Genomic DNA, 26281 nt, shown 5'->3' on the forward strand with positions numbered 1-26281 from the left:
CAGTCATATAAGCTAATAGCTCTTCTTTTATATTAAGGAGATACTTCTTGCAGTAATGTATTCTTGAAATTTCCTACTAGATGTTTTACACGAAAAATACCACATCTAATGGTTTTATCACAAAAAATGCAAATAACTATGTTAGGATCTTTTTATAATCCTTTAGATAATTATATCTTCAAGTAGGATATTTTTTTTAATTTTTTTAAAGAATCTTCTGAATTACTTTGTACACTTGTCATCAATCCTAAAACCATAATAATAATTTTAAACAAATAGATATTAATAGTGTTAAAATCTAGATAATATATTATCAATCTAAATAGAAATTACTTTGTACAATAGTTAAAAATATATTGTTAATAGTATATTATTTACTGTTAACAGTAGTTAGAAGGGAAGAAAAGAACTATTAACAGTAGTCAAAGGGGGAGAAAATTGTAACCGACAGTGGAAAGTGGGGAAGGAGAGGGCAACGGTGATAGAATAATTTTTGGATGATGATGATGGTGGCGAGGGAAGCTACGAATGACAACATCGACGAAAGTTGTGGACAATGACATTGTGGGCAGAAGAAGCTTCAAAGGTGTCCATCGGTGGTGGAGGAAGCTATAGTCCTCTCCCTTGACAATGGAACACACAGAAGTAGCAACGCAACGATGGAAGGAACTACGCACAAAAACTAAGCTGTTAGACCCGCGACAAAGGAAGCCTTAGTCTTGTGCTTCAACGACAAAAGCAATGGCAGAGGAAGCATCGATGGTAGAAGCAGAAGTTACGCTAGGATTGATGGCTGGGGGTCACATGAGGGGTGCAAGGATTAGGTTTTGTAGGTACAACTAAAGATAAAGGCTAGTTAGTTCAATCAAATCAAACAAACTAGCTACTATTCAATCGAACCAGACTTGTAATTCTGGTTCGATTGCTTCATTTGATCCGGATACTCAACTAAGGCACCCAACGCTTAGGTTCAAGAAAGCGCTTAGCCAAGATTTTATTGAAGTGCACTCGGACCTCGCCTCACCTAAAATTAAACCTCATTATCAATCAAAATGAATACTACATGAAATTAGCAAGATATCCATTTTTGATTCACCAAAATAATGCCTATTATTAAGTCACCATAATAAGAATAATGTAGTAGATACTTAGTCACGACGGGTACACAGAATTGATGCCCTAGAGATCAAAATGAATCATATATATAGCCCTTGGTAGAAATTTTACTCTCAATCACTGAACAAACACAGTTCTATAAGATTTCTGCACCTGACACGACAGGAATTCCTGGTTCTACGGACTAGAATGAGCAACCGATGCAGAGTGTCACACTCCCTCTTGTTACAAGTATTGAGTTCTTTCTTTCTGCTCATGGAAACAGCAACGTATCCTACACGAGGGGTTCTGACAGTTCCATCTCATTGTTATCTTGCTGTACATCAGTTTGGTGGTATCTTACAAGATTCAGCCCCAGCCATTGCCATGGCCAGCACACATAACGGTAGCCGTTCCTATTCCTGAGATCATCTTGGTTGTCAGATTCTTCGAGCTGTCGGGTTAACTCCTCCAGTCTCTCCCTCAGCCTCGTGGACCTTATGTCGGCCAGCCTTAATGATTTCTCAGCAGCATCTCTTGCCGCCATTGCTGCTGCTGCAGTCTCTTCTTTGAACTTGAGCTTGTTCTCTGACTCTATAGCTGCTTGTTGTGCATCATCTAGTTCCTTTCTAAGAGCTGACAACTGCATATGGAATTAGAACATTTAAAGCAAATGAGAAGTCAATGCCAGTATAATTTTTAAGGTGATGACTGATCGACAACTACATGCACATCAGTTTATAAAGTTTCAGAAATTAATTTTTCATTGATAGCATGTTATGTATTAGTTGACACTGTCATCATAAGTTCAGGACCACAGGTCCATGACAAATAGAAGTATGATGGAGATGTGTATTTCAAGTCGATCATTAGTGTCTTATCAAAGGATATAGCCTTGTAAAATGGGTGTTCTAGGAGTGAGAAAATTTGCTAAAGTAATTTTCATTTTTACCCTATCATGGCAATCCCACAAGCCTCTTATCCATTCTCATCTAATCATGGCAGGGGAGCAAGTGTCCATAGAAGTTTCCATCATAAGATGCTCATACTTATGATCAGCCATCATATTGTCTTTACAGAATGTCATAGAAAACCAAAGGAATGATCATAAGGTCCTTATCAGCATGGAATAATGGACCAAGAGAGCGAAATATATTCCTAAAGAGATGTTATGAAGGCTTTAAGAAGTCAAGATTAGTATCATCCATTCAAGAAGACAAACATCAGGTTATAAATTGGCAGATTTGGGGTATCTTGATAAGGAGATCGGTGCATTAGCATAAGAATATCAGGAATGTAAAATTCTCAAAACAGTTGAAAGAGAAAGCAACATGAAAATTTTAGGGGAGAAAAACGAGGAGAATCTAGAAAGCTATAGACCTAAGACAACGATGCTAATATCCTCTTCTGCTAATTCATTGCCTCCAACAGGCATTTGAAGATGTAGGTCAGGCACATGGAGCAGCACTAGGTCCAGGTTTCCCCTGTCCCAAATCCTGTGGGATAAATCACCAAACTAGAGAAGGAAAGAAATTGTAACACAGACAGATGAAACACTAATCCTCTGAACAGAAAACCGTCTGCAACCCAAATTAATTGGGGAGCAATTGATTCTAAACTCTGAATTGGTGAGTTCACAAAAACCAGTCACTTGAGCAATAGTTGATCTTTAAAACCATGGTTTTAAGACAGTAAAAAGGAAAATGCTAAAAAACTTAGAATATAATGTCAAAGGGTTTACTTCCTGTCACGGTTGTACAGGTCAACAGTTGGAATCAAGCCTACCACCATTGGAACGGTCACTGTTGACCTTATCATATTAACAGTTGATATGTTGAAAAGGAAGAAAGCACAGGGAGTTGAATACTTATTTTAATTATTTTGTTATTGTGATAACAAAAATAAAAGCTAAAATCCAGAGTCAGAAATAATAGCTAAAATCAAGGCATGTTTCAGAAAAAGAAACAACACCAATTTCTAGGGTTGCAAATAGATCTATACTCATCACAAGTGCACATTAACAACCCATTTTGATCAATTTATAAAAAAAGGAGTGGGATCCATTCAATGTGCAGTCAACAATCAATCAAACTGCAGATTCTAATTGGTTTATGATGAAAACTCATTTCTTTTTCCTTTTTGATGTTATGAATTTGTGAAGCATATGCAGTCACTTAGATCATCACATTATCAACTAATTATCATCTGGCTCATATGTGACATGTTATTAAAAATCTTAAACATGATATCTGGGAAAAGGAGGTGATTTGTTGGAGCCACAAGTCAGTTTTCTGCTAAATTATGTGGCACATGACTAATAATTGTATTATATCACGGTTGGTCTATTTTTATGATCTTCTTAACATAGAAGAGTTCTTATAATATTTACGTCTAGCTCTCTGTCTTAGCATTGTATATAGACTCAGTTCTGCATCATGGCTTCTGGTTGGATGACAACACAATGCCTGAAAATAAAATTCTCTAATATGGATATCCTTCAAACTCCCTGTTAAACATCATGGCCCATTGTGGCACTAAAATAACCCAAAATGGGAATAAGAGGCCAGCCTCCTGAAAGCATATAAGCTTGTTACTGGCTCTGCCACCATGTTTCTGGTTCCACCAGTTATACTTGGTTATCGTATGTAAGTTTGTACAAACTGAGGATGGTAATTGTTCAGTGAAACATTTATTAGCATGATTGATTTGACTGTGGTTGCCGCTGCTGACATCCTTATAAAAATTAGAACCCTACTGATTTGACATAACTGGGTTTCATAAACTATAATTATCAGTCCTGCTACCTCTATCACTATCTCATATGTGTGAAGGCCCATACATTTCTGTGTTAAAGGCCATGTCCATGGATGCAGGCAGGCTGGCGTGGGAGCTTATATCCGTTATAGTTTCAGAATGATAGATGCTAAATAATTAGGAAGAATGTGGAGAAAAAAATTATAAAATATTAAGATATGCTAATATTAAACATTAAGTCAAGTTTTCTCAAGTACAACAACACTCATCGTAGAACCTATTTTGCAGTTACGACACTAGTAATCCATCCATGTGATGGGTTAGAAGATGAGCAGATGTGGCCCCATGCTAACACAGATATAGATAACGACCTGTTGGGTATATTTTGTATATATAAATTTTGGAAAAGATATGCATGGGTGATTCTTGTGATTTATGTATATTTTACAATTGTCAATCACCACTATGCATAGGAGAGGTCATATCATTTTGCTTTGTAAGTTGAGCATATTTCAAATTTGCCTACTTTACCATTATATTATTGTTGATAACATAAGTAAATTACAAGGTAACATCCTATATTAGTTATTGTATCAAAATATTCTACTATTTTAATACAAAAGTTATATAAAGAAAACTACAGTACACAGAAAGATATCTATAAAATATTTTGTTAATGTACCTGTAACTGAAACTCCTGTTCAACAGCCCTGCCTGCTGCAGCTTCTTGTTCTGCAGCCAATTTCCATCTTGTAATTTCCTCTTCTGCTGCAGCAATGTCCATCATGAGGCCCTCAACCTTTTAGCAATGTATTATCATTTAGTGTTTTGTGTGAAAAAGAACGTAGTCAAACTAAATATTTTGATAGACATCACAAGAATCAAGAGCATCATAAAGTAATCAGTAATAACAAATGAGTTCAACAGTACTAAAGTAATAAGAGGAATAAAAGACTTCACATTTTCATTCGCCGACCGCTCCTTCTCCTCAAGCTGCTTTATATGATGTTTCAGCTGGGAAATCTCTTTTGCTTGAGCATCCAAACGGGATTTCAGTAGACTGCATTCTGCCCTTTCTCCAGAAAAACACATGCACAAATATGTAGAAATTTAGATGGAGTCAAATCATAGACAATTTCCGTCTTACCACAAAAGGTATGGACAATTACAAGCAGGTTATTTTTATCTTCAAGTACTTCACAATGTCTGGTGTCTTTTTGAAAAAAAAAAAAAGTATTCTTGACATGAATGTCTTTCACATCTGATAGCATGAAGTTTCGAGATTGTTTTTCTCAAACCAGAATTTGTAAAAGCCTAGTAACGGCTGGAATTTAGCAATTATGTATCAGTTATTTACAGTGTCTTTTTGAAAAAAAAAATATATTCCTTGCACAAATGTCTTTCACATCTATTAAACATAGAAACTCATTAAATTTAAGGCATCCGTCTTATGGTTTGAAGTTTTGAGATTGTTTTTCTTAAACCAGAATTTATAAAAGCCTAGTTAGGGCTGGAGTTTAGCAATTACGTATCAGTTCTTTATGGGCCTTTCATTTCGGCTGGAATTTAGCATTTACATATCAGTTCTTTATAGGCCTTTCATTTGAACTGAGCTCACGGAGGCAATAAATTTGTTTAACAAGATTTTTAATAATCTTGATCTGAAGAAATTATGGTTTTTTATCACTTCACTACTTAAATTGTTTTTACTTTATTTAGATTCAGAAGTAGTGAACAAGGCTATCAAATTGCAGTGTATTTGTCATACCTCGAACCTGAAACCATGTAAACCAAGCCTCCAAAAGGAGTTTAGCAATTACGTATCAGTTCTTTATGGGCCTTTCATTTCGGCTGGAATTTAGCATTTACATATCAGTTCTTTATAGGCCTTTCATTTGAACTGAGCTCACGGAGGCAATAAATTTGTTTAACAAGATTTTTAATAATCTTGATCTGAAGAAATTATGGTTTTTTATCACTTCACTACTTAAATTGTTTTTACTTTATTTAGATTCAGAAGTAGTGAACAAGGCTATCAAATTGCAGTGTATTTGTCATACCTCGAACCTGAAACCATGTAAACCAAGCCTCCAAAAGGAGCACTTTAAAACATAGTCAAAACAGGAGTGCTTCTTTTGGGTTGATAGTGTACAGTAGTCAAAACATAGTCCACACCCCCATTGTGGGACTAATTGGATAGTGATACTTCCACACTTAAGATCCCTAGTGTCTAATTAGACTTGATAGTCCCATGGACTACTAGGATTACAGGAGATGTCAAGAGGCACATAACCACCATGATATAGCCACCATACATGATGTACATCACTATTGGGTGTTGGAACAAAAGATTCTAGGAATGCACAATAGGTCCTAAAGTGACCCACCTATCATAGGTAGTTATTTCTCTGATACTATATTTGTCATGACCCATGCCTAGAACCACATGGACCAAACCCCAAAAAGAAATACCTAAAAGGAGGTTGATGCAATGAAATTAGAGTATTATTTTTTCAAACGACCCAGAATGCTTAAAAATATTACCCCATTTTCACATTCTGTGGCATTCTTCAATTTTCATTTTCTTGAACCTTTTCATACGTTTGAAACAGAAATAATAGGGCATTAACCCAACTAAAACTGCTTAATTTTGCGGCAATCATGTGAAAACCAAAATCAGTCCATGTTAAACTAATAGATAATCACCCCCATAAACATGTTAATCACAAAAATGTTAACTTCCAAGAACATTCGTAAACTTTTACAAGCAGCTTTAAATTTTATGGCCATGTATCATACATTATTTATATTTGGAACATTGTTCTTGGATAGTAAACACTTCCAAAAACAAGTTCAGCAGTATTATTATGATACAAAATGTCAACTTCCAAGAACATTCTTAAACTCTTACAAGCAGCTTTAAATTTTATGGACATGTATCATACATTATTTCTATTTGGAACAACTAATGTATGACCTCTTTAAAAAGAAAATCAGGATTGGAAATGACCAACAACCAAAGTAAAAGAAACTGCAAGAAAGAACCTATACTGATCCTAAAAGATTCTTCTCCTGTGCGGATGAGAAGTCACCAACAGACGAGGAGGGAGAGCGGCGTTGATCTCCAGGTTCTTCTCTTCTTCTCTATGATCTTTCTTCCCCTTCTTCCTCTTCTTTCTTCTCCCTCGGTCCCCAATCGACGGTACCTCCCGATAGTGGGCGGTCCGTGTACCGATCTACTATCGGACCGATACGTACCGCCCGGTATGGACGTATTATTTGAAATTAAAAACATTGCTTAAAACCACTTGAAAGATCACAACAGCTGAATATTCTTGGCACAGCTGTATGCATCTCCAGCTTCTCCACATGACTATAAACGCATATTTACATCTCAGCAACCGTTCAAGTGTGGGTAAAGTTCAGATATCTACTAGTAGAAAGCAACCACAGCTTCAGCAGTTCAAACCCAATAATGAACATATATGTTAATGTTAAATATGGTTGATTAAAAACATCTAAAAATGGATGTGTTGGTCAGATATGGGGTTATCAGCATGCCCATCCTTCAAGTTGATTCTAGCAAAAATATCGTAACTAAGGAAATAAATCTCTATGTGCTGCCAATGAGTGGATTAAACAGCCAATGAAGATGCTTCATGCAGAGATTTCCCATCAAAACACTAAAGCACAAGGAGTTTTGGAAGATACTTTTAGGACAGACAAGATTTTTGTATAAAAACTCATCTTAATCTTTCTCCTTGAATATGGCATCCTTATATGAGGTTGGCCTCGAGTTACTTGACCTTTAACTCCTATTCAAATATAGAAACCTAGTAAAATTAAGATCTCATATAATTTGTCAAAACTAATAAAATCTAAACAAGAGCTATTATGCTGTTCAAGCTTGTTTTGTCAAGAATGCCCATTCAACTGCATTAACAACATGTTTAAAGACTAAAGAAGCTGCAAAACTAAGATAAAATGTAAGCCTATGGACTCAACAACTCTTTTTAAGATTGCCATCTCTAAACCAGATATCATAAAGTCTGTCTTGTAGTTGATCAGACCTTGTACAGGATCAAGGCTAAATTAGTGGTCCAACTGGTTTGACAACCTATCGAACAGCTATGATAGTGGTATACTAGGTGTGTCATCCAATATTATTGAATAAAATAATAAAAAATCAAATGAATGGTATTGTGGCGATATCGAGCTATCTGTTTGATATCAGTACTTAAATTAGCAACCAAGCAAGACAAGCAAGCAAATTCAAGTTAGCAGATCTGAAATAGACAGTCAACCTAAGGAGATATACTGTCCACATGGAAGCTATTGACATGGGAGGTATTCAATCCTCAACAGGCAAGTATATATATTCATGGTTTCTAATTTCCTTGTTCCTTGAAAGATTTTGACTTATAGGCTTAATAAAAGAAACAAGATAGACACCTGAGCGCTTCCACCAAATGCTGCAGCTCAATGATCTTGATCTGGGACTCCTTGACAGTAGTTCCCAAAGCATCCGCCTGTAAGATAACATATATAGAAAGATCTTACATTATATTTGAAGTGTTAGGAAAATATCAAATACAAAATTCCAGTAACTTGATTACCAAGATATACACTTCATTTTCTCCACTATTATTTGAATCATGTTCATCATGACGGTCCAATCTCAATTCTATCCCTACTTCTCTTAAACCCTCCTCCGCCACATGGAGCACCTCATCTGTCTTTGATGACAATGCACTTCTGAGCAAAGTCCCAATGTGCTGCTTCTCTGCTAGCAGCTCCATGACCTTCTCATTCAAGTCATTGACTTTGTTGTTACTGTCCTCCAACCAATCCCTTACTTTCTCCGCTGCAACACTAGCCAGTTCGTAAACAGACTTAGTTCCATCCAACAAAGATCGCAAATTATCATCAACATCCATCTCTTCCCACATAAATAAAGAGTCAGAAGACTCAGACACATCGTTGTTATCCTTATCAACACACTTGAGAATCTCTCGGATCTGTCCGTAGGCCTTCGAAGTGTAATTTAACTGGTCGAAGATCAATGGCCTCTGAGATTCCAATTTCGTTTCCAAACCCTTGATTTTGGCATCACGATCGTCACCGTGCTGTCTCAATTTGGATATCTCATCCTCCATCTCTGAGATCCTTGATCCCCTCTCAGCAACTATCTTTTCAAGGGATTCGATCTCTGAGGTCTTCTTGGAGGCTTCTTCTCTAAGACCCACGATGGCAGCCTCCAGCTGCGACACCTCGATCGCAATCTCGTAGTTCCGTTGCTCCACCTGTTCCCTCGCCTGGTCCCTGGCCTTCGAGGAAGCATCAATCTGCTTCATGAGCTCCTCGGCGATCTCATTCGCCCGCTTGATGACTCCGTAAGCCACGGCCGGCAGCCCGGTGTACTTCTGGGAGGTCGGGAGGCCACCGGAGGCAGAGAAGTTCTTAAACCCGCTGACCTTGCCCGAGATCTTACCGATGCCGGAGAGCAGCATCTGGGCGGCGGTCTCCATCTCCGACCGCAGCGAGTCCTTCTGCTTCGAGGCCTCGTCCTTGAGGCGGAGGGCGTCCGACAGCTCGGCGACGGTCCGTTCGGCGGATCGGGCGGCCTCCTCCTTATCGCGGATCGCCTCATCGCGCCGCCTGACGGCCTCCTCCTTGTCGCGAAGGGCCTCGTCGCGCTGCCTGATGGCGTCATGGGCCAAGGACTTAAGGCGGTTAAAGGTGCCCTCAGCGGACTTCCTGGCGCCGCGCTCCTTCTCGAGCTCGGCGAGGAGGTCGCGGACGCGCTGCTCCGCCGCGGCGATGGTGGCGGCTGAGGGGGAAGGGACGGTAGAGGCGGAGGGGGAGGGGGAAGGGAGGACGATGGGGATGGGGTCATCGTCGCCTTCGACGTCGCTGAGGACGGCGTCGTTCGGATCTTCGTCGGCCATCGCCAAAGGGAGAGGGCGAGAGAGAGAGCGAGGGGTCGTCCACCGACCGGTCTTTGCCTCTTCACCTCCGTTTTCCCATCTTGATTAGATTTATTTGGGCCGAGGGACCTGCGAAAGACGAAACGCGGTCCCGTGAGGACGAACAGATTGGACCCGGTCCGGACAAGATATTGACGGTTCAATTTCCTTATAAGGTAAAAAAAACCGGACAAATCCGGTGCGGTCCAGACCGGCAATCAATGACGGATTGGATAGTGATAAAATCATATTTAGTTTTTTGTTAATTGGGGGTTTCATAAAACTAATATCTAATAGAAGACTAAAAGTATTAATTTGAAGATTTATACGGATGCGATCTTATCATATACGGATAAATCCCTTATTAGGAGCACTAATAATCATATTTAATTTTGATGAAGTATATCATTAATTATCGATCGTTAGAGTCACATTATCTATGTCTTCTTAGGTGTGAATTTTTCATCTCGAAAAAGGTAAAATCAATCTAAAAAACTTACACTAATAAATCGGGTAATCAGAATCTCGCTTCTATCTTTTTCTTTTGTATCTCATAACGTATTTATTAATATAGTAACATTTTTACTTACCATAAGTTTTTTTTGCTTCAACAAGAATGAATCTATATCACTCTGTATGATTTGATACACGTAGTTTACGATAGAATTATAATATATTTTTAAATCTTAATATGTATGGATATATCAATACTCGATACATTAGTACAGATCAATACGATCCAAACTCTAATCGATGTATTATCAGCATATGAGATTATGAACTTTTAATTATATTAGCTTATGCATAGCTAAATGATGGGAAGGAGTGTATTGTAGCCCAGTAGATAGATAATTGGTCTTAAATGCATGATGAGTGTAGATAAGTGTAGGTGCCTTGATGAACCTCCCTGGTGAGCAAGCAACATTACCTTACCATAGTGCTTGCTGTACTTCCTGTATCTGGAATTGCTAGTTAATATCAATTACTAAAAGAAAGATGTTTTCTATTGGCATTGTCAATAATAAACATCTTAACAATCATTAAACTCACACTCCTTAAGATGTTTTGTCTTCATCTTACTTGCTTTGCAACTTATAATTCATCACTATGTACAAACATTATCCAATGTTCTATAACCAGCTTCCCATCTCCCACCAGCCAAGGATCACTTTGTCGTCACTACTATAAACTTATAATTCATCACTATGTAGTCGATCTATATTTCTGATTGCAAACTGCTTATATAATGTGCTAACTATTACTGAGATGTTTTGGCAGAGATGCTTGATTTCTTGACCATGAAGAGCAAGTCTAAGTTCTGACCAAATTAGTGGAGGCATGACTTTGTTCCAAGTCAAAGATGGATCAGAGTAATATCACTGGTTTGAGTTTGGCATTGGCTTGAGATCTCTAGAACATGTGTTGATCCCAGGCATCTTAAGTTCTGCCTAATGCCTGCATAGGTTTTGCCTCGATAGCAGGCGTAGATGCAAAGGTCTTGTTTGGTTTTGCAGTGTCTGCAATTGCAAGGATTTTGTCACTCGGTTTATGCACTTTGCAATGCAGCTGCTGTAGGCTAACTTTGGAGAGGATCAGCCACTGTATCTTTCTCATGCTGTAGGCTAAGAGTAAACAGAGTCTTTGCGGCTAATGATGTAGGCAGCATAGCTGCTTTCCTCTTTCCATGACAAATGCATTTGACAGAGAGACAAAGTGGCATCAAAACTCTGCTACCACTTTGCATCTCCTTTCCCTGTCGCTGCTTCCAGCCTTCCTACCCCATTGATGCACACAGTTGACATGTCGTCAAGCTCCGAAACAGTATTGTGGGATCTCCAGCAGAAAATTTAGGCTGTCTTCAAGCCAAAATCCCAGCAATTCCTGTGACCATGTGAATCACCGGACCAGCTTTCCTGGTAATTGCCACAAATGTGGTGGCATCCCACCTCTCCATGAGCAGCCATGTCTGCGTTCTATGGATCCTACTTCCAGGTTGCAGTCAGTCAATGACAACTTTGATTCCTTGCTATACACCATCCATTCATCACCTTTTCAGAATTGGCAGCTGTTCCTACAACAACAATAATTTCTCTTTTAAGTGCAACTATAACCTGTATGTCTCTTTCAAAAGAGAAGAAACGAAAAGGATGCAGTCAAAGAAGATTTGACTCCATTTGGTAGATAGAAGTTAATCCGAGGAATAGTAATCATGTTCATCTTTGTTTGATAAAAGCACATATAATCTATGTAGAATCCATCATTTATATCATTCGTTTGCATGGTAGATTATGTGTACGTTTACCACAATGCCAGGTCAAAGTTTCTCTCTCTCTCTCTCTCTTTCTGTATGTATCCGCCTCTCATTTCTTCTCTTCGCTTCTATTCTGTGTATTGTGTTCCACAGCGTAGGAGAGGCTATTTTGCTGTGGTCTTTGTTGGCTACTGTTGCTACTTCTACCATCGCAGGGATGGCCATAGGAAACGGCGGCACCGGCAGCGGGCTCGTGGTCAGCTTCGGCGAGATGCTCATTGACTTCGTGCCGTCGGAGGCAGGGGTGTCGCTGGCGGAGGCGAGCGCGTTCCTGAAGGCTCCCGGAGGCGCGCCGGCCAACGTGGCCATCGCCGTGGCGCGGCTCGGGGGACGGGCCGCCTTCGTCAGCAAGCTCGGGGACGACGAGTTCGGGCACATGCTGGCAGCCATCCTCCGAGAGAAGGGCGTCTCCGACGCGGGCGTCGTCTTCGACGCCGGCGCCCGCACCGCCCTGGCCTTCGTCACGCTGCGGGCCGACGGCGAGAGAGAGTTCATGTTCTACCGCAACCCCAGCGCCGACATGCTGCTCACCGCCGCCGAGCTCAACGTCGATCTCATCAGAAACGTGCGCACCGCTTTCCCCCCTCCTTCATAGGCGAAGAAAGTTCCAATCTTGTTCTGCTCTGTTGAATCTCGCAATCATTTTGATGCAACTTCAAGATCTGAACGCTTGATTCGTCTTCTAATGAACGAGAAAAAGATGTCTCTTTTATGACTAGATTCGAGCTTATGGATCCAAATGCCGACCCTAAACCTTTCTTGTTCCGTCAATCATTCGAATGATGTCTGATTGTTCCTGTCTTTTCTGTTCCTTTTCGTCAATCATTCAAGTAAACTGTGATTATTGGATCATGTATCATCAGGGCGCAATCTTTCACTACGGCTCGATAAGCTTGATCGCGGAACCGTGCAGATCGGCGCATCTGAAGGCCATGGAGTTGGCCAAAGAGTCCGGGGCGCTGCTGTCGTACGACCCCAATCTCCGGCTGCCGCTATGGCCGTCGCCCGAAGAGGCCCGCAAGCAGATCCTCAGCATCTGGGACAAGGCCGACATCGTCAAGGTCAGCGGCGCCGAGCTCGAGTTCTTGACCGGCCATGACTCGGTGGAAGACGAAGTGGCCTTGCGGCTGTGGCGCCCAAGCCTCAAGCTCCTGCTTGTGACACTTGGCGACAAGGGATGCAAGTACTTCACCAAGGTATAGCCATCTCTTCACCGCCTCCTTCCACATTGTTGATGCCAATGAGCTCATCTTGTGTTGACTTCTCTTGGCTTTCCTATAAGGATTTCCGGGGGATCGTCGGGTCCTTCACCGTCAAGCAGGTGGATACGACAGGGGCAGGGGATGCATTCGTGGGCGCATTGCTGCAAGGAATCATCGAAGACCAGTCGGCCCTGCAGGTGAGCAAACATGTGGAGTCCTGTTGCTTCTGAATTGGTTTGCAATTGCAGACATGGATATACACTCATGTAATTAATTGTTTGATGGATTGCAGGATGAGAAGAAACTGAGGCAGGTTCTGCGGTTTGCTAACGCATGCGGTGCGATCACAGCCACCAAGAAAGGGGCAATCCCTTCGTTGCCGAGTCCATCAGAAGTCATGGAGTTCTTGGAGAAGGCATAGTATATGTTCTTAGATTTCTGTCACTTCCTCTGTTTTACAAGCTTGCTGCAACTTTTTGTTTCAAGTCGACGAGGCTGTTTAGGAGAGTAATTCCTGTTGCACTCTGGATCATCTTTTTATGATTCCAATCTAGTTCTTCTCTCTATGAAGGTCTGATCTTGTAGTTGCCAACTCCAACAGTAGTTTATGTTCTCTACACTGAAAGACATCTTGTTTGATGCTTTGTGAGAAAGGCTTTGTGCTTTTATGCTACTGAACCAATGATTTCTTATAGATTTTGACCTCAATCTCCGGTTTCTCAGATCAAGCAAGTAAGGATTGCTTCAATTCCAAGCACTATCGTCTTTTACTCGTATCGAAAATATTATGGATCATTAGACGAAATGTACTGTGCAATGTATTTTACACAATGAAGTCTGTTAAACTTCATTGATTAGATAAATGAGACAGAGAAATTGAGATACATAATACTCATGGGAGATGAAGAGCTGATTTTTCTGAAAGAAGTTTGCTTCACAGAAATCATGTTTTTCGTGATTTTTTGAATAAGAAATTTGATCATAGTTAACATGTTCTTTAGATACGGTGCTAGCTCACTCATTTTTGTTCGAGTCATCGTGTTCTTCTGGTTTACATATATATTGTTCGTTAATCTATAATAGTTAATAGGTTCTTTAGATGCGGTGCTAGCTCACTCATTTTTGTTCGAGTCATCGTGTTCTTCTGGTTTACATATATATTGTTCGTTAATCTATAATAGTTAACAGGTTCTTTAGATGCGGTGCTAGCTCACTCATTTTTGTTCGAGTCATCGTGTTCTTCTGGTTTACATATATATCGTTCGTTAATCTATAATAGTTAACAGGTTCTTTAGATGCGGTGCTAGCTCACTTATTTTTGTTCGAGTCGTCATGTTCTTCTGGTTTACATATATATTGTTCGTTTATATATAATGCATTCAACATATTGTCTTGCTATTGGGATGTAATCCTTCAAGAACATATGCATTTTAGCTCCAGCCTAGTTAGGATGCCTCTACAAGACTTGCCCTTTAATCTTCAGAGCTTTTAAGGAGGTTAAGACATATACGAGTTTTAGATTCCTAAGGCAACAGTGAATTCAAGTTCTCACTTTCTGATACACTGTTTGAGAAGAGCATATATATATATATGTGAAGGCAGAAATGAAAAAGTTTGTCTCTTTCTCTGTATTACTTTCACAGTAAATCATTTGGCTACCTTTGAGATTTTGATATTTTTGACTTGTTAACATGAATCATGCAAAATTAATTCCATATATTGGTGGCTAACATAATATTGAATTAAGAATTGCGGTCCAGAAATAAAAACCAAAAGAAAGTTAAACTCAGAAGAAAACTTATAGAACCGACATGGTAGGGAAGACTGAAGGCGGCTATCTAAAAATTTGTCTGCAGCACTGTACTGTAACTAGGAAACTTTTAGAGAAGATAGAGGGAGGGAGGGAGGAATGTGGTTTTTTAGGGAGCAGTAATACTCTCTTCCAATACACAAACAAGCTGAAGAGACAAATGGAACAAATTGTATGTGAGGGTAATAAAAAAAGATAAGAGTTTGACATCTTCTTATGTTTGCTGTTCATCAGATGAGCTCTTCAATAGAATGGAGTGTGAATCCTTTTGCGAAATCACCAAACTGAGTTCATGTAACTGAAAACTTTCCTTGTTCTCAGTGGAACTTCAATTGGCTATTTAGAAGAAATGGCTTCCTTAAACTACCAAAATCAGCAGCCTAACATGATTCCATGGTTGGTATTACCAAAGTGATTGTTGCCATCTTCTATGTATTCTACTATCAAATAAAAGGGAAAAAAACATGCATTAAGCTTCAATTTGACAGGAGGCAACAGTGAAAAATATAATCATTCCATCATTATTATTTTATGTTGGGAGGAAAAGATTGTCTTTGTGAATCTTTAATTATAACTTCAATTGTTGTCATTGTTTTAATTTCCAATATCACATACATATACAAAACAAATTTGGAGCTACAAGAGACAGTTGTTTGAAATAATAAATTATTTTCTATAATCCTTTTATATATTCTCATCTTTATCACGAGGGACTTTTGGAAAATTATAGTTCAACCACAATTATTTTTCATGTATATTTAATTGACATTCCTCGTTCAATGATGATCAAATCCAATCCAAAATATATTTTTTTTATATCGGACATGTAAGCTTATTCTTTTTCTTTCCTCAAAAAAGAAAATGTTAAATGTAGTGTTAACCACATAACCTTTAATTCCCATGTGAAATTTAATAAATTACTTAAATCTTATTTATCAATGAGAAGGAGATGTCATATTTGAATAGTCATATCCATTAAAGACTAGGACTTGGGACCTTTCAATATGTGACTCTTTATATATATATATGTAAAGAGTCACATATTGAAAGGGCCCAAGTCCTAGTCTTTAATGTGTGTGTGTGATGAAAGCTATCCTTTCTATTCTACAAAATTTAAAATCTCAATACAATATGTTATATATAATAACAAGAAGAGATCTCTAACATCATCACTAATACAATGTGCTTTCAACAAAGTATATTTCTCTTGATCAAGTTCTTAAGGCCATAGAATCTTTGTTTATATCTTCTGAAGGTTTCAGCTGTATCAAGAGATCTCTAATAACACAAAGGAGGATGCAGGGATTGATGAGTCTAAAATTTCAGGTTTTGAACAAACCTATGGAACAATTTCATTAAATATAGGCATGACCTGAACACTTGAATGAGATTGTGTAATGATGCAAGATGAACAATGAATCTTCCCTTGCAAAAACCTCAAAACCCAAAATGGTTGCCTGTCGTAAACATTTCAAATGAACATTGGTAGGAATGCCATGAGAATGCTCAAACAGTAGAATTATTAGACAAAGGGCACACTGAATGATGGAGACCATTATGGCATGATACTAAAGTAGCGTGCAGATGGACTCTCCTGAAGAACCTCGTCTCATATGGAATCTGCATGATGGAGACCATTATGGCAACGGTGGATGTTTGTTGGTAGGATGTGGGTACATAAACCAACAGACCATAATCATCAATCACCATTAGGGCACTACATTTTGATATCCGAAGGCACATTTATGAATATTAGAGGCTTAGGATCAAACAAATATTTCTCTTGAAACATACAGGGCAAATGATGAGCATGCTTTCATGATACTTAGACATCTCATATTGTCTTGTGGCCCATCTGGCAAATCATGCAACAACTGAAATATGGAACAAATATACAGCACAAATCCGCGTCGATGAACATTGACCTGCATAATGCAACAGACTGTAAAGCAGACCCTCCATTGCTCAAAGCTAAGGTCTCCTGACTAGGAAAGGATTATATCAAAACTAGTACCCTTGCAGTAGATAAACATACCAGTAAAGACAAGCCGAATTGCAGTAATCATTCCATCCTTCAAGGATCAGGAGGAGATTGGGAAGGAGCAGCGACAGGTGGGGGAGCAGGAGCTTGCTTATTCATGAGAAGAGGAGAGAGAGCTTTCACCACAATACTCATATTGGGCCTAAACTCTGCTTCATACTGCACACATAGAGCTGCCACTGCTGCCAACTGCAGGAACAAATTAAATCTAAATTTATCATTATGGAACCTTTTAGTGCAAAAGTCCTCTGTGCCAAATGACACATTATTCACAAGAGTGATACAGACCTTTGCAACCCCTTTTGGCGGATAATCTCCCTTCAATCTTGGATCTATGCATTGTTTGACTTTGTCCTCGCTCAATCTTGGAGTCGCCTATGATACGGAAAAATAAACAGTACACCATTAGAGACATATCTAGATATCAAAGAGTGATGCTTGACTTTCATTTGACAGTACCAGCACATGCATAAAACAACCTCAATGTCCAACCACTTCCAAACAAAAGCAACACTCACTAGTGCAAGAAAACAATGAGACAACAAAACAGCTTGAGCAATATGGTCATCCAACACTAATGCAACACTGGTTGTGTGGCAGAGAAAGCATAGAACAACAAACGAGAATTGGCCTGCTTGCCAAGAAGCAGGGAAGAAGCAATATGTATACAGAACATGCCATCCATATGAATAACTTGTCAAAGAAAAAAACCAATAAAAATACTCGGTTTCCGCTGATGCCAGCCAATTATGTCCAAATTCCCACAATAAGGATCAAACTTGACTGTTAAGTTATACAAGTTAATAATTGAAGGAGCATCAGATAGATATACACTATCATGTCCTATATACAGCTAGCATTCTTGAAGGAATGGTTTAAGCAACAGGAAAGTGTTTGCAATTAATGTATCACTGAAGGAGCATCAGAAAGATATCTACACTAATGGTGACCTACTAGATAGCAGGTATCACTGAAGGAGCAACAGGAAAGTGTTTGCAATTAATGTATCACTGAAGTGCCTGCAATAGTCTTTTATCAAATATACAAAGCAGTCAACTGCTTATTGTCACATGAAAATCACTTTTGGGTGAACTATATCCAAGTTTCTGAAAAATATTATGATATAATCAGTGTGAAATGGATAAGATTGACAACTTAATGGTGACCTAGTAGATAGCAGGTAGGAAATAAACTCATGCAGTTCTTTCCAAAATATATTTCAACAAATGATCATTTTGACAAGCCCACGCCATATATTTCAACAATAAGCAATGGGAAAGTGTTCGCAATAGTCTTTTATCAAATATACGAAGCAGCCAACTGCCTATTGTCACATGAAAATCACTTTAGCAAGAACTATAATCAAGTTTCTGGAAAACAAATGCGAAATGGATAAGATTAACAACTTAATGGCGACCTATCAGATAGCAGGTAGGAAATAAACTTATGCATTTGTTTCTAAATATATTTCAACAAATGATCATTTTGACAAGCCCCAAGCCACATATTTCAACAATAACCAATTGGAAAGTGCTTTCAATAGTCTTTTTATCAAATATGCAAGCTTACTGTCACATGAAAATCACTTTTGGATGAACTATAACCAAGTTTCTGGAAAACGATTATGTAATCAGTGCGAAATGGATAAGATTAACAACTTAATGGTGACCTACTAGATATCAGGTAGGATATAAACTCATGCATTTCTTTCCAAATATATTTCAATAAATGGACATTTGGACAAGCCCCATGCCATATATTTGAACAAATGATCATTTCTTTCCAAATATATTTCAACAAATGATCCAAGTTTTTCTTTGATATACCAAGATTTTTATCTTGTATAAATCACTGGTTCTTGGTTCATTTTGGACACCAGGTGCAGTTATTAAGACATGACATCAACAGATCCCTATATGGGGGATAATGTATTTATTCACACTACTTATATGGCATTGGAATATACATACACATACATAATTAAGCATGTATGATTCACAACAACTTGATAATTTATATCCATAGATCATGTACATCATTGTGCAAATACATGTGCTACAAGAATGAATGCTCTCTATTTCATTTTTATATAATACTCAGAAACATGAATTTTCAAAGACTCTTAAGGTTTCAAAGTAACATTTTCATTTTTAAAAAACAGTTTGCTTCCTGAGTACGATCAACTTTTGAAATTGTTTGCTTAGCTTTACTCTAGATAGTGTCCTTGTTTTAACACTAAGAAGAAAATCAAGCTTACAATTACATAAAATCATAAGGATGGTTTACATCATCAATCATATGCCTCTATTAATGAATAAAAAATGAAAGTTGATCATCGACTGAATGATCATTTGAACAAAATTAAGGGAAATGGAATCAGCTGATGAACTTTTGTTTAGACTTGGGCATGTTAGATCCAGGTTTGAGTCAGTTACTCTTTATGTTGACTCGATTTAATGAAAATAAATACAGATTATTTTTCACAAGTTATATCTAAATTAGGAAACTTCATATGCGCTCACAATAAACAACTATTCTAACTATTCTCAATTCAATTTTTTTCTGAGGTATCTTTAAGTTAGGAGTCTTATTTGACTAGTCATTATGGATAAACAGGGAATCTTTTTTGAAAAGTATAACTGTTCAATGATTTTCTTTTTCTATTTGTCAATATCTATGCAAGCATGTCTAACTTGTAGTCTCTCTTGTATATGCACCCGCAACTATTAGTTATAGTTCTTAATTGTTGGAGATTGATTACGTGGATCCTTCACACTATTGAGCTATGTTAAGCAAGGTCTCAAAATGCCAGTCGGTATGGTGCATATCAACTGGTATACACCAGTCTCACAAAGGACCCACTTGGTATCAATTTCGTCTTATTCAACTGGTGCAGGAAGGTACAGGTCAGTATAGTGTCCGGTACATTGGCACCATACTTGGAGACCAAGATTTACAACCTTGATGTTGAGGACAATATCACTAGATAATTCAAGGACAATCATGCAAAAACACTGATAGAATGAATAGGAAATAAACTAAGTAAGCTTTCCAGTCCAGGAGAATAGCTTACTAAAACTAAGCTCCCTTGCTCCTTAATGCTTAGAGTAGTTCTATACATAACCTCCCCTGCTCCTTAATGCTAACAATCCGTTGGGTTGTGGATGGTTCACATAGTGAATCCAAAAAATAAGTACTCTTGAGCATAAGACTATCACATAATCATATACGTATGCACTCAATCAATAATAACCTAGTGGCTCCAAACAATAAGATCCCTTTCTTACTCGTCAGCACAAGACTACCCATAAACGAAATATATGCTCGCAATCAACAATAACCTACTAAGTAAAATTGTACAGATCACATAAGACTATATACATATACATAGTCTTACCCAGGTAACCAGACTCTGCTGCCCTCTAGGCATCGTATGATCCACAGGTTTCCTGCCTGTCAGCAGCTCCAAAAGGACAACCCCAAAGCTATATACATCACTCTTCTGTGTCAGCTGGCCTGTCATAGCATACCTGTGTAAAATTATACAGATCATTCTAATGGAAGATGAGAGATGAGGCAGTTTACTGCAATATTGATCAAGCAATTGAATTTCCATATCATGTTACATTATTGGCTATGTTTTGCATTCTAGATATGTCTAATAAAGGTAAAACTCATTGCATTTGCCGAGAAATATCTGAAAAAGCTTGAAGGATCATTTTTTGCAGAAATAGTTCAGGACGTAATATGGCAATTGCAAAGTATGAATGAAGTACAAATAACAAGCTAGCTTAATACTTCCACAAAGTTCAACTTTTTGAGGATCTTCCTTCTACATTTTTAGATACTCCATCCAGAATGTATTACGGCCAGATAATTACATAGAGCTAAGACAAGTAATGGACTTCTATAGTATATGCTTTCAAATCTGGCTTTCTTTTGATGTCCAAAGTCCAAACTTAATTCCTAACCCATCCTTTCCATAATGAGGGCAAAGAAGGTAAAGTATGAGGATATGGCAGCCCATGAGAAATCACTATGCTAGCCAAAGTGTCTAATCATACTGCATCATGTTGTGTAATCATGCTGATGCATAATCCGTTATCTGTAAATCATCTTTCAATTACATAGGAAATAAGAAATCAAGGTTGTCTTTTCAAACATCTTTCCAAGAGCCTATTCAGATACCAGACCTGATTACATATCTAAGAAATAATATTGTAACTATCCTCCCTTGATATTATCAATTCAGTAACCATCCAAAATAACTTGAGCAAAGATGATCAAGTAGATATCCAATATCCATAACAGATTTAAGCAATCAATCAAATTTTCCTCTTGAACTCAGTAATATCTTTGAATTCTTTTATTTTTTCTTGCAATGGTGTCATGTGGATAAATGATAGCCCTCTAAGCTTACTTTTGTCCAATCAATTAATTTAAGTAGCAAGTTTTGACCACTTATCCATCAAAGCATTGAAAATAAAACGAGCATGTAAGCTACAAGCAATATTCATATTTTAGCATTAACAAATAAGGTAGCATATAAACTTCTAGCAAATCCAGATTTTCACCAAGGACTAGTATAATAACACAAACTCTAGTAAAATGAACATGTAGGCTACAAGTGATATTCATATGTTAGCAAGAACATATAAGGTAGCATATAAACTTCTAGTAAATCCAGATTTTCACCAAGAACTAGTATAATTACACAAAGTCTAGTACACGATACCTTTAAAAGAAAAATACTTGGAAGTGACTAGCCACTACACACACTACTGTTCTTCCTTTACACTCCAAAAAGAAAAAAATTGGAGAAAAGATCCACTCAGTAGAAAATAGAGCAAAGGAATCCACAATTTTTCATCTTACTCTAAAGTATTTAAGTTAAAGATTATTTTGTACAGGAACACCACTATTTTTCAGCAGACCATTTATTTTGAGCATGTATACTTATTGTCTAAATGTGAGAGCAACTTGAACAGACTTTGACTCCTTATATAAAACATGATAACATGATAACTTATCCTTACTAATGTGGAAAATTTTAACCAAAAACTCAATGTCTTTTACGCACATCATACAGAATATACTTCTTGTTCAAAACTTCATATCCTGTAGTTCATATCTACATCCCTAAAAGCACAGCTAGCCTCCAAATTCCAAACCCTACACTTAATAATCAAATATGACAGGAAACTTTTCCACCTTAACCCACCTCAATCTTGTCATCATGTTCAGAACTTTGCTACCTGCTAACCTTCCATAAGTTACCAACATATACAGGAAGTTACCAACATAACCTTCCATACGTTACCAACATAACCCATCTCAAGCTTCAGATGCTTAATATGAAGACAACAGCTAACAAGCAACACCACAGCCTCACTAGATAGAAAGTAAATACCTAATAAGTTGGACACAAGTACTATTATAGAACCACAAGCAGAATGACAATCAAAATGAGCAATCCAGTTTTTGAACTGCGGTTATGAGCCATAAATAACTGCATAATATTGAGATGGTGTAATTACTCTGGTGCATGATAACCAAAAGTTCCCAAGACTCTTGTGGAATGAAGACGAGCAGCCATATCAGGAGCTTGATTTGAAAGGTTAAAATCTGCAATTTTTGCTGTAAAGTCCTCGAACAGAAGGACATTACTTGATCTGATATCACGATGTATTACAGAAGGCTGAACCTTCTCATGAAGAAATTCTAGCCCCTTTGCAGCATCAACAGCAATTCTCACTCGCTGCGTCCAGTCCAATACTGGACCAGGTTGTGCACCTTGGACTCCTTTTCTGCCTGCAGTTATATAATAAATTGGATTCTGGGACTGTCATATACAAGAACTAGCCAGATAATGTAAAGAAGCCAACAAAAATGAATTAAGAAATGTTGACAAAGCAACCGACAAATTGCATACCATGCAAAACATCATGCAAAGAGCCCATGGTTGCAAATTCATAGGCCATCATACGCATATTTCCTTCCACACAATACCCCAGCATTTCAACAAAGTTTGCATGCTTTAATCTTGATACAGTGGCAACCTAAATAAGAAAACAGATATGCAGTTATTTATCTGACTGATCATTGTTACTAAACAGATGCCTAAAATCAACCTTACAAGTCCAGCTTTTCTAAAGGTGTGAGTCAGAAAGAGATCCACTAGGTGAATGAATAAAAACCTGAGTCAGAAATTCCTCAGAGTTTTCTTCTGATGAAGCATCAAGTTTCTTTACAGCAACCTGCTTCCCATTGTCTAGAACTGCAAAATACACCCTCCCATATGATCCTTCACCAATTAGAGACTTTGAACCAAAATTATCAGTCTTCTCTTTCAGTTCCTCTAATGATAATGCAGGCACCTCAATAGGAGGGGGTGTTTTTGGGGGTTCACTTTTGGGAGCAGTGGAATACTTTGAACCTCTGTGTGGTCCTGGAATGATTAAAAGGGAACCTCAGATAATAAAAAAGTAGAAGCAGCATGGTAAACAGTATCAAAGCTCTGGTCCAAGTTTATGACAGCACCAGATTCACAGAGTGTACTGCAATCCTGCATTTGACTTAATTTACAATCAAAACCAAAAAGAAAAAGATAAGTCAAAAAATAAATGAGAGATAAACAAAGAACACCGTAGATGGAAGGCTATAAAATTGGTTATCTAAACTATTTTTTTTAAAAAAAGGGTGATCATTAAAATCAAAATTTGTGTCCCAGATGCCCCAAGAAGTGATTACAAATACAAGATCAGCAGTTCTAAAATATATACCATAGCATGAATCCAGAAGGAACATCAGTAACTCATTATCAACAAAGGCCCTACAGGCATAATGTCAATCACAATATTCTTATTAAACCCAAAATTCTTTTGCAAGCACGGTCTTGAATGTTGGCCAGAACCAATCAGGATTCACTTAAGCCGTCACCTATTTGGCTGAAAAATCAGATGTTATCACTATGTAATTCACCTTGGGAAGAAATCCATCTGCAGCAGAAACAAGATGGTACACCTAACTTGTAGCAACTTATATAATGATTCAAAGATAAATCTTCAACTAATTAAAAAACAAGAAGCCTCACAGCTATGCAAATACAAAATTGAGTCTAAACAATATCATGAATTGAATACGAGCTAGTCAATTGAGCTCAGGACTAGCTCACTAGAGAGAATAAGTCTAAGTTATCTGGGTTTTGGAGTGTCAGTAGGCTGCTCTTTTGGTGATATTGTATGTCTTAGACTATCTATTTATGCACATAATAGATAGAACTTTCTTTCCTATAGCAAGAGTTCCATAAGATTTAAAACCTCATATTATAAAAGGTTAAGTAAATGGATTTGTCACATACCAAAAGATGGGAGACATGTGTTCCTATTTCCTTATTAGACTTGAGAGTTCAAGTTAGACAAGAAAAAGTAACTACTCGCTGCAGTTTCTAGGATAGGGAGTAGGTCAGAAAGAAAGAGACTTGCATATAAATTCTCTTCTTCGGAAAAGAGAAGATGAAAGCCATCTCCTTATTCTAATGTACAAAAATTTATTGTTTTATGTTGCAGAAGCAAATTTTCTATTGCTTACTGACTAAAACTGATGTGAACAGCATGAGTAATTTCTCTGTTTCATCCTCTAAAATTAAATGGCTTCTTTTACAGTAAAAACTGAATGATTTACTACGTCATCCTAATACATATATCACATACAGAGGAATGAAGATTCAAGCCAAAAAAGGATCCCAAAAGGAACAGAAACCTCCAACTTGCTACTTAAACAAATCGAGACAATCTACACATAGGAATGTCCAATTATAATGAGGCATACGATACTATGAAAAACAATAATGGTCTTTAAATGGTGGTGCAAACAACATACCATCTGTATTATTTGTTGGGCTCTTCCGGTATTCATTCTCACTGACGTGATAAGGCTCATCCACCTGATGATAACAGCACAGCCAGCGCCGCATTTTACCCATCTTCTCTGCCTCTTCTATGTAGTGTATGTACCTTGATGTAAATAACAGACAATCAAGTAATGATAGTGGTAATGCGTATTATATAAGTGATCATGCATATGATGACAATAAGAATTTCATCTGATCATGCATATGCTGACAATAAGAAATGCAACCAGCACTTATGCTACAAAAGAACCAATAAATAGCATGAGGTAATCCAGCATTCAAATAATATCAGTGAAACTGATGCATTAACATGTCATATCACAAACAAGAATACAACAAATTACATGCGTGTATATATACCCACACGCCAAAAAGCGACCGAATTCTTTTTGAAAAGAAAAGACAGGATGTTGCATAAGAAAAATTAACTCTGAAAATCGTGACGTGAATAGCAAGGAGAGGATATTGCATAAGAAAAACAAAATTGCCTCATTTTTCACTCTACCAATCGTGACATATGCATCCATCCAACAACAGAGTCACAACAACTGACGCAACACCGGATGGAAAACAAGGAGAGAGACTCAAATCAATATGAAATCGAAAGAAGAATGACGATCCCCACTAACTTTCAGAAACCATACCGCAAACGAGTGTAAACCGCAAAAGGTATCAACTTTCGGAAAAATTCGGGACCTTGACAAGGAGGAGGACCGAAACGAAACGTCAGCACAAAATCGACCCGGCCGGTCACGTGTTCGACAACGAAACGTAAAAAGAATTTAGTACAAAATCCGGTCAAATACGGGGGACCGGCCCATGCCGGGATCGTCGCGACCTGACGCATTGAACTGATGGGTGGAGAGAGAGAGAGTGGATCTTACCTGGAATCGAGAAAGCTCGGGAAAGGAAGTCCGTCTCCGTCCCAAGGGATAGGGTTTCTCGGGGGTGGGGGAAGGAGACGGGGACGAGGAGGAGAAAAGAGGGGAGGAGAGAGGAAGGGAGGAGCGGAAGCGCCGAATGATACCGCGTCGGAAGCCTGGGGAGCTCCCTCTTCTTAACCTCTCTTTTCCCCCCTCTCCTTTCTCCTTTCTCCTCCCTTTCTGCTTTTACCCCAGCCCGGTGAGGATCGGTCCATATTTAGAGCGGACGGTTGCGCCGTTTCGATGGAGATGGGGCTCGTAGAACTG

The 26281-nt window shown here is 38.2% G+C and overlaps 3 protein-coding genes across 3 annotated transcripts; 1 reads left to right on the plus strand and 2 right to left on the minus strand.

The window, feature by feature from the left end:
* Positions 1–1180: 1180 nt before the first annotated feature.
* On the minus strand, positions 1181–9880 carry LOC135605204 (uncharacterized protein At3g49055-like). The gene is made up of 5 exons (XM_065095004.1): positions 8466–9880; positions 8302–8378; positions 4810–4921; positions 4532–4648; positions 1181–1738 (listed from the first exon to the last, which is right to left on the minus strand). Exons 1-5 carry the CDS (start codon positions 9795–9797, stop codon positions 1391–1393), a joined length of 1986 nt encoding a protein of 661 aa, XP_064951076.1. The 5' UTR covers positions 9798–9880; the 3' UTR covers positions 1181–1390.
* A 2257-nt stretch (positions 9881–12137) lies between these two features.
* On the plus strand, positions 12138–14022 carry LOC135605205 (fructokinase-1-like). The gene is made up of 4 exons (XM_065095005.1): positions 12138–12691; positions 12990–13322; positions 13409–13525; positions 13621–14022. The coding sequence occupies exons 1-4, from the start codon at positions 12284–12286 to the stop codon at positions 13747–13749; spliced, it is 987 nt and encodes a 328-aa protein (XP_064951077.1). The 5' UTR covers positions 12138–12283; the 3' UTR covers positions 13750–14022.
* Positions 14023–16860: 2838 nt separating this feature from the next.
* On the minus strand, positions 16861–26209 carry LOC135605206 (PTI1-like tyrosine-protein kinase 3). The gene is made up of 9 exons (XM_065095006.1): positions 25976–26209; positions 25061–25194; positions 23377–23627; positions 23112–23238; positions 22717–22990; positions 20577–20709; positions 17468–17554; positions 17174–17368; positions 16861–17063 (listed from the first exon to the last, which is right to left on the minus strand). The coding sequence occupies exons 2-8, from the start codon at positions 25161–25163 to the stop codon at positions 17213–17215; spliced, it is 1131 nt and encodes a 376-aa protein (XP_064951078.1). The 5' UTR covers positions 25164–25194; positions 25976–26209; the 3' UTR covers positions 16861–17063; positions 17174–17212.
* Positions 26210–26281: the final 72 nt, after the last annotated feature.

This window comes from Musa acuminata, chromosome BXJ2-2, assembly GCF_036884655.1.
Source record: "Musa acuminata AAA Group cultivar baxijiao chromosome BXJ2-2, Cavendish_Baxijiao_AAA, whole genome shotgun sequence".
Taxonomy (NCBI): Eukaryota; Viridiplantae; Streptophyta; class Magnoliopsida; order Zingiberales; family Musaceae; genus Musa; species Musa acuminata.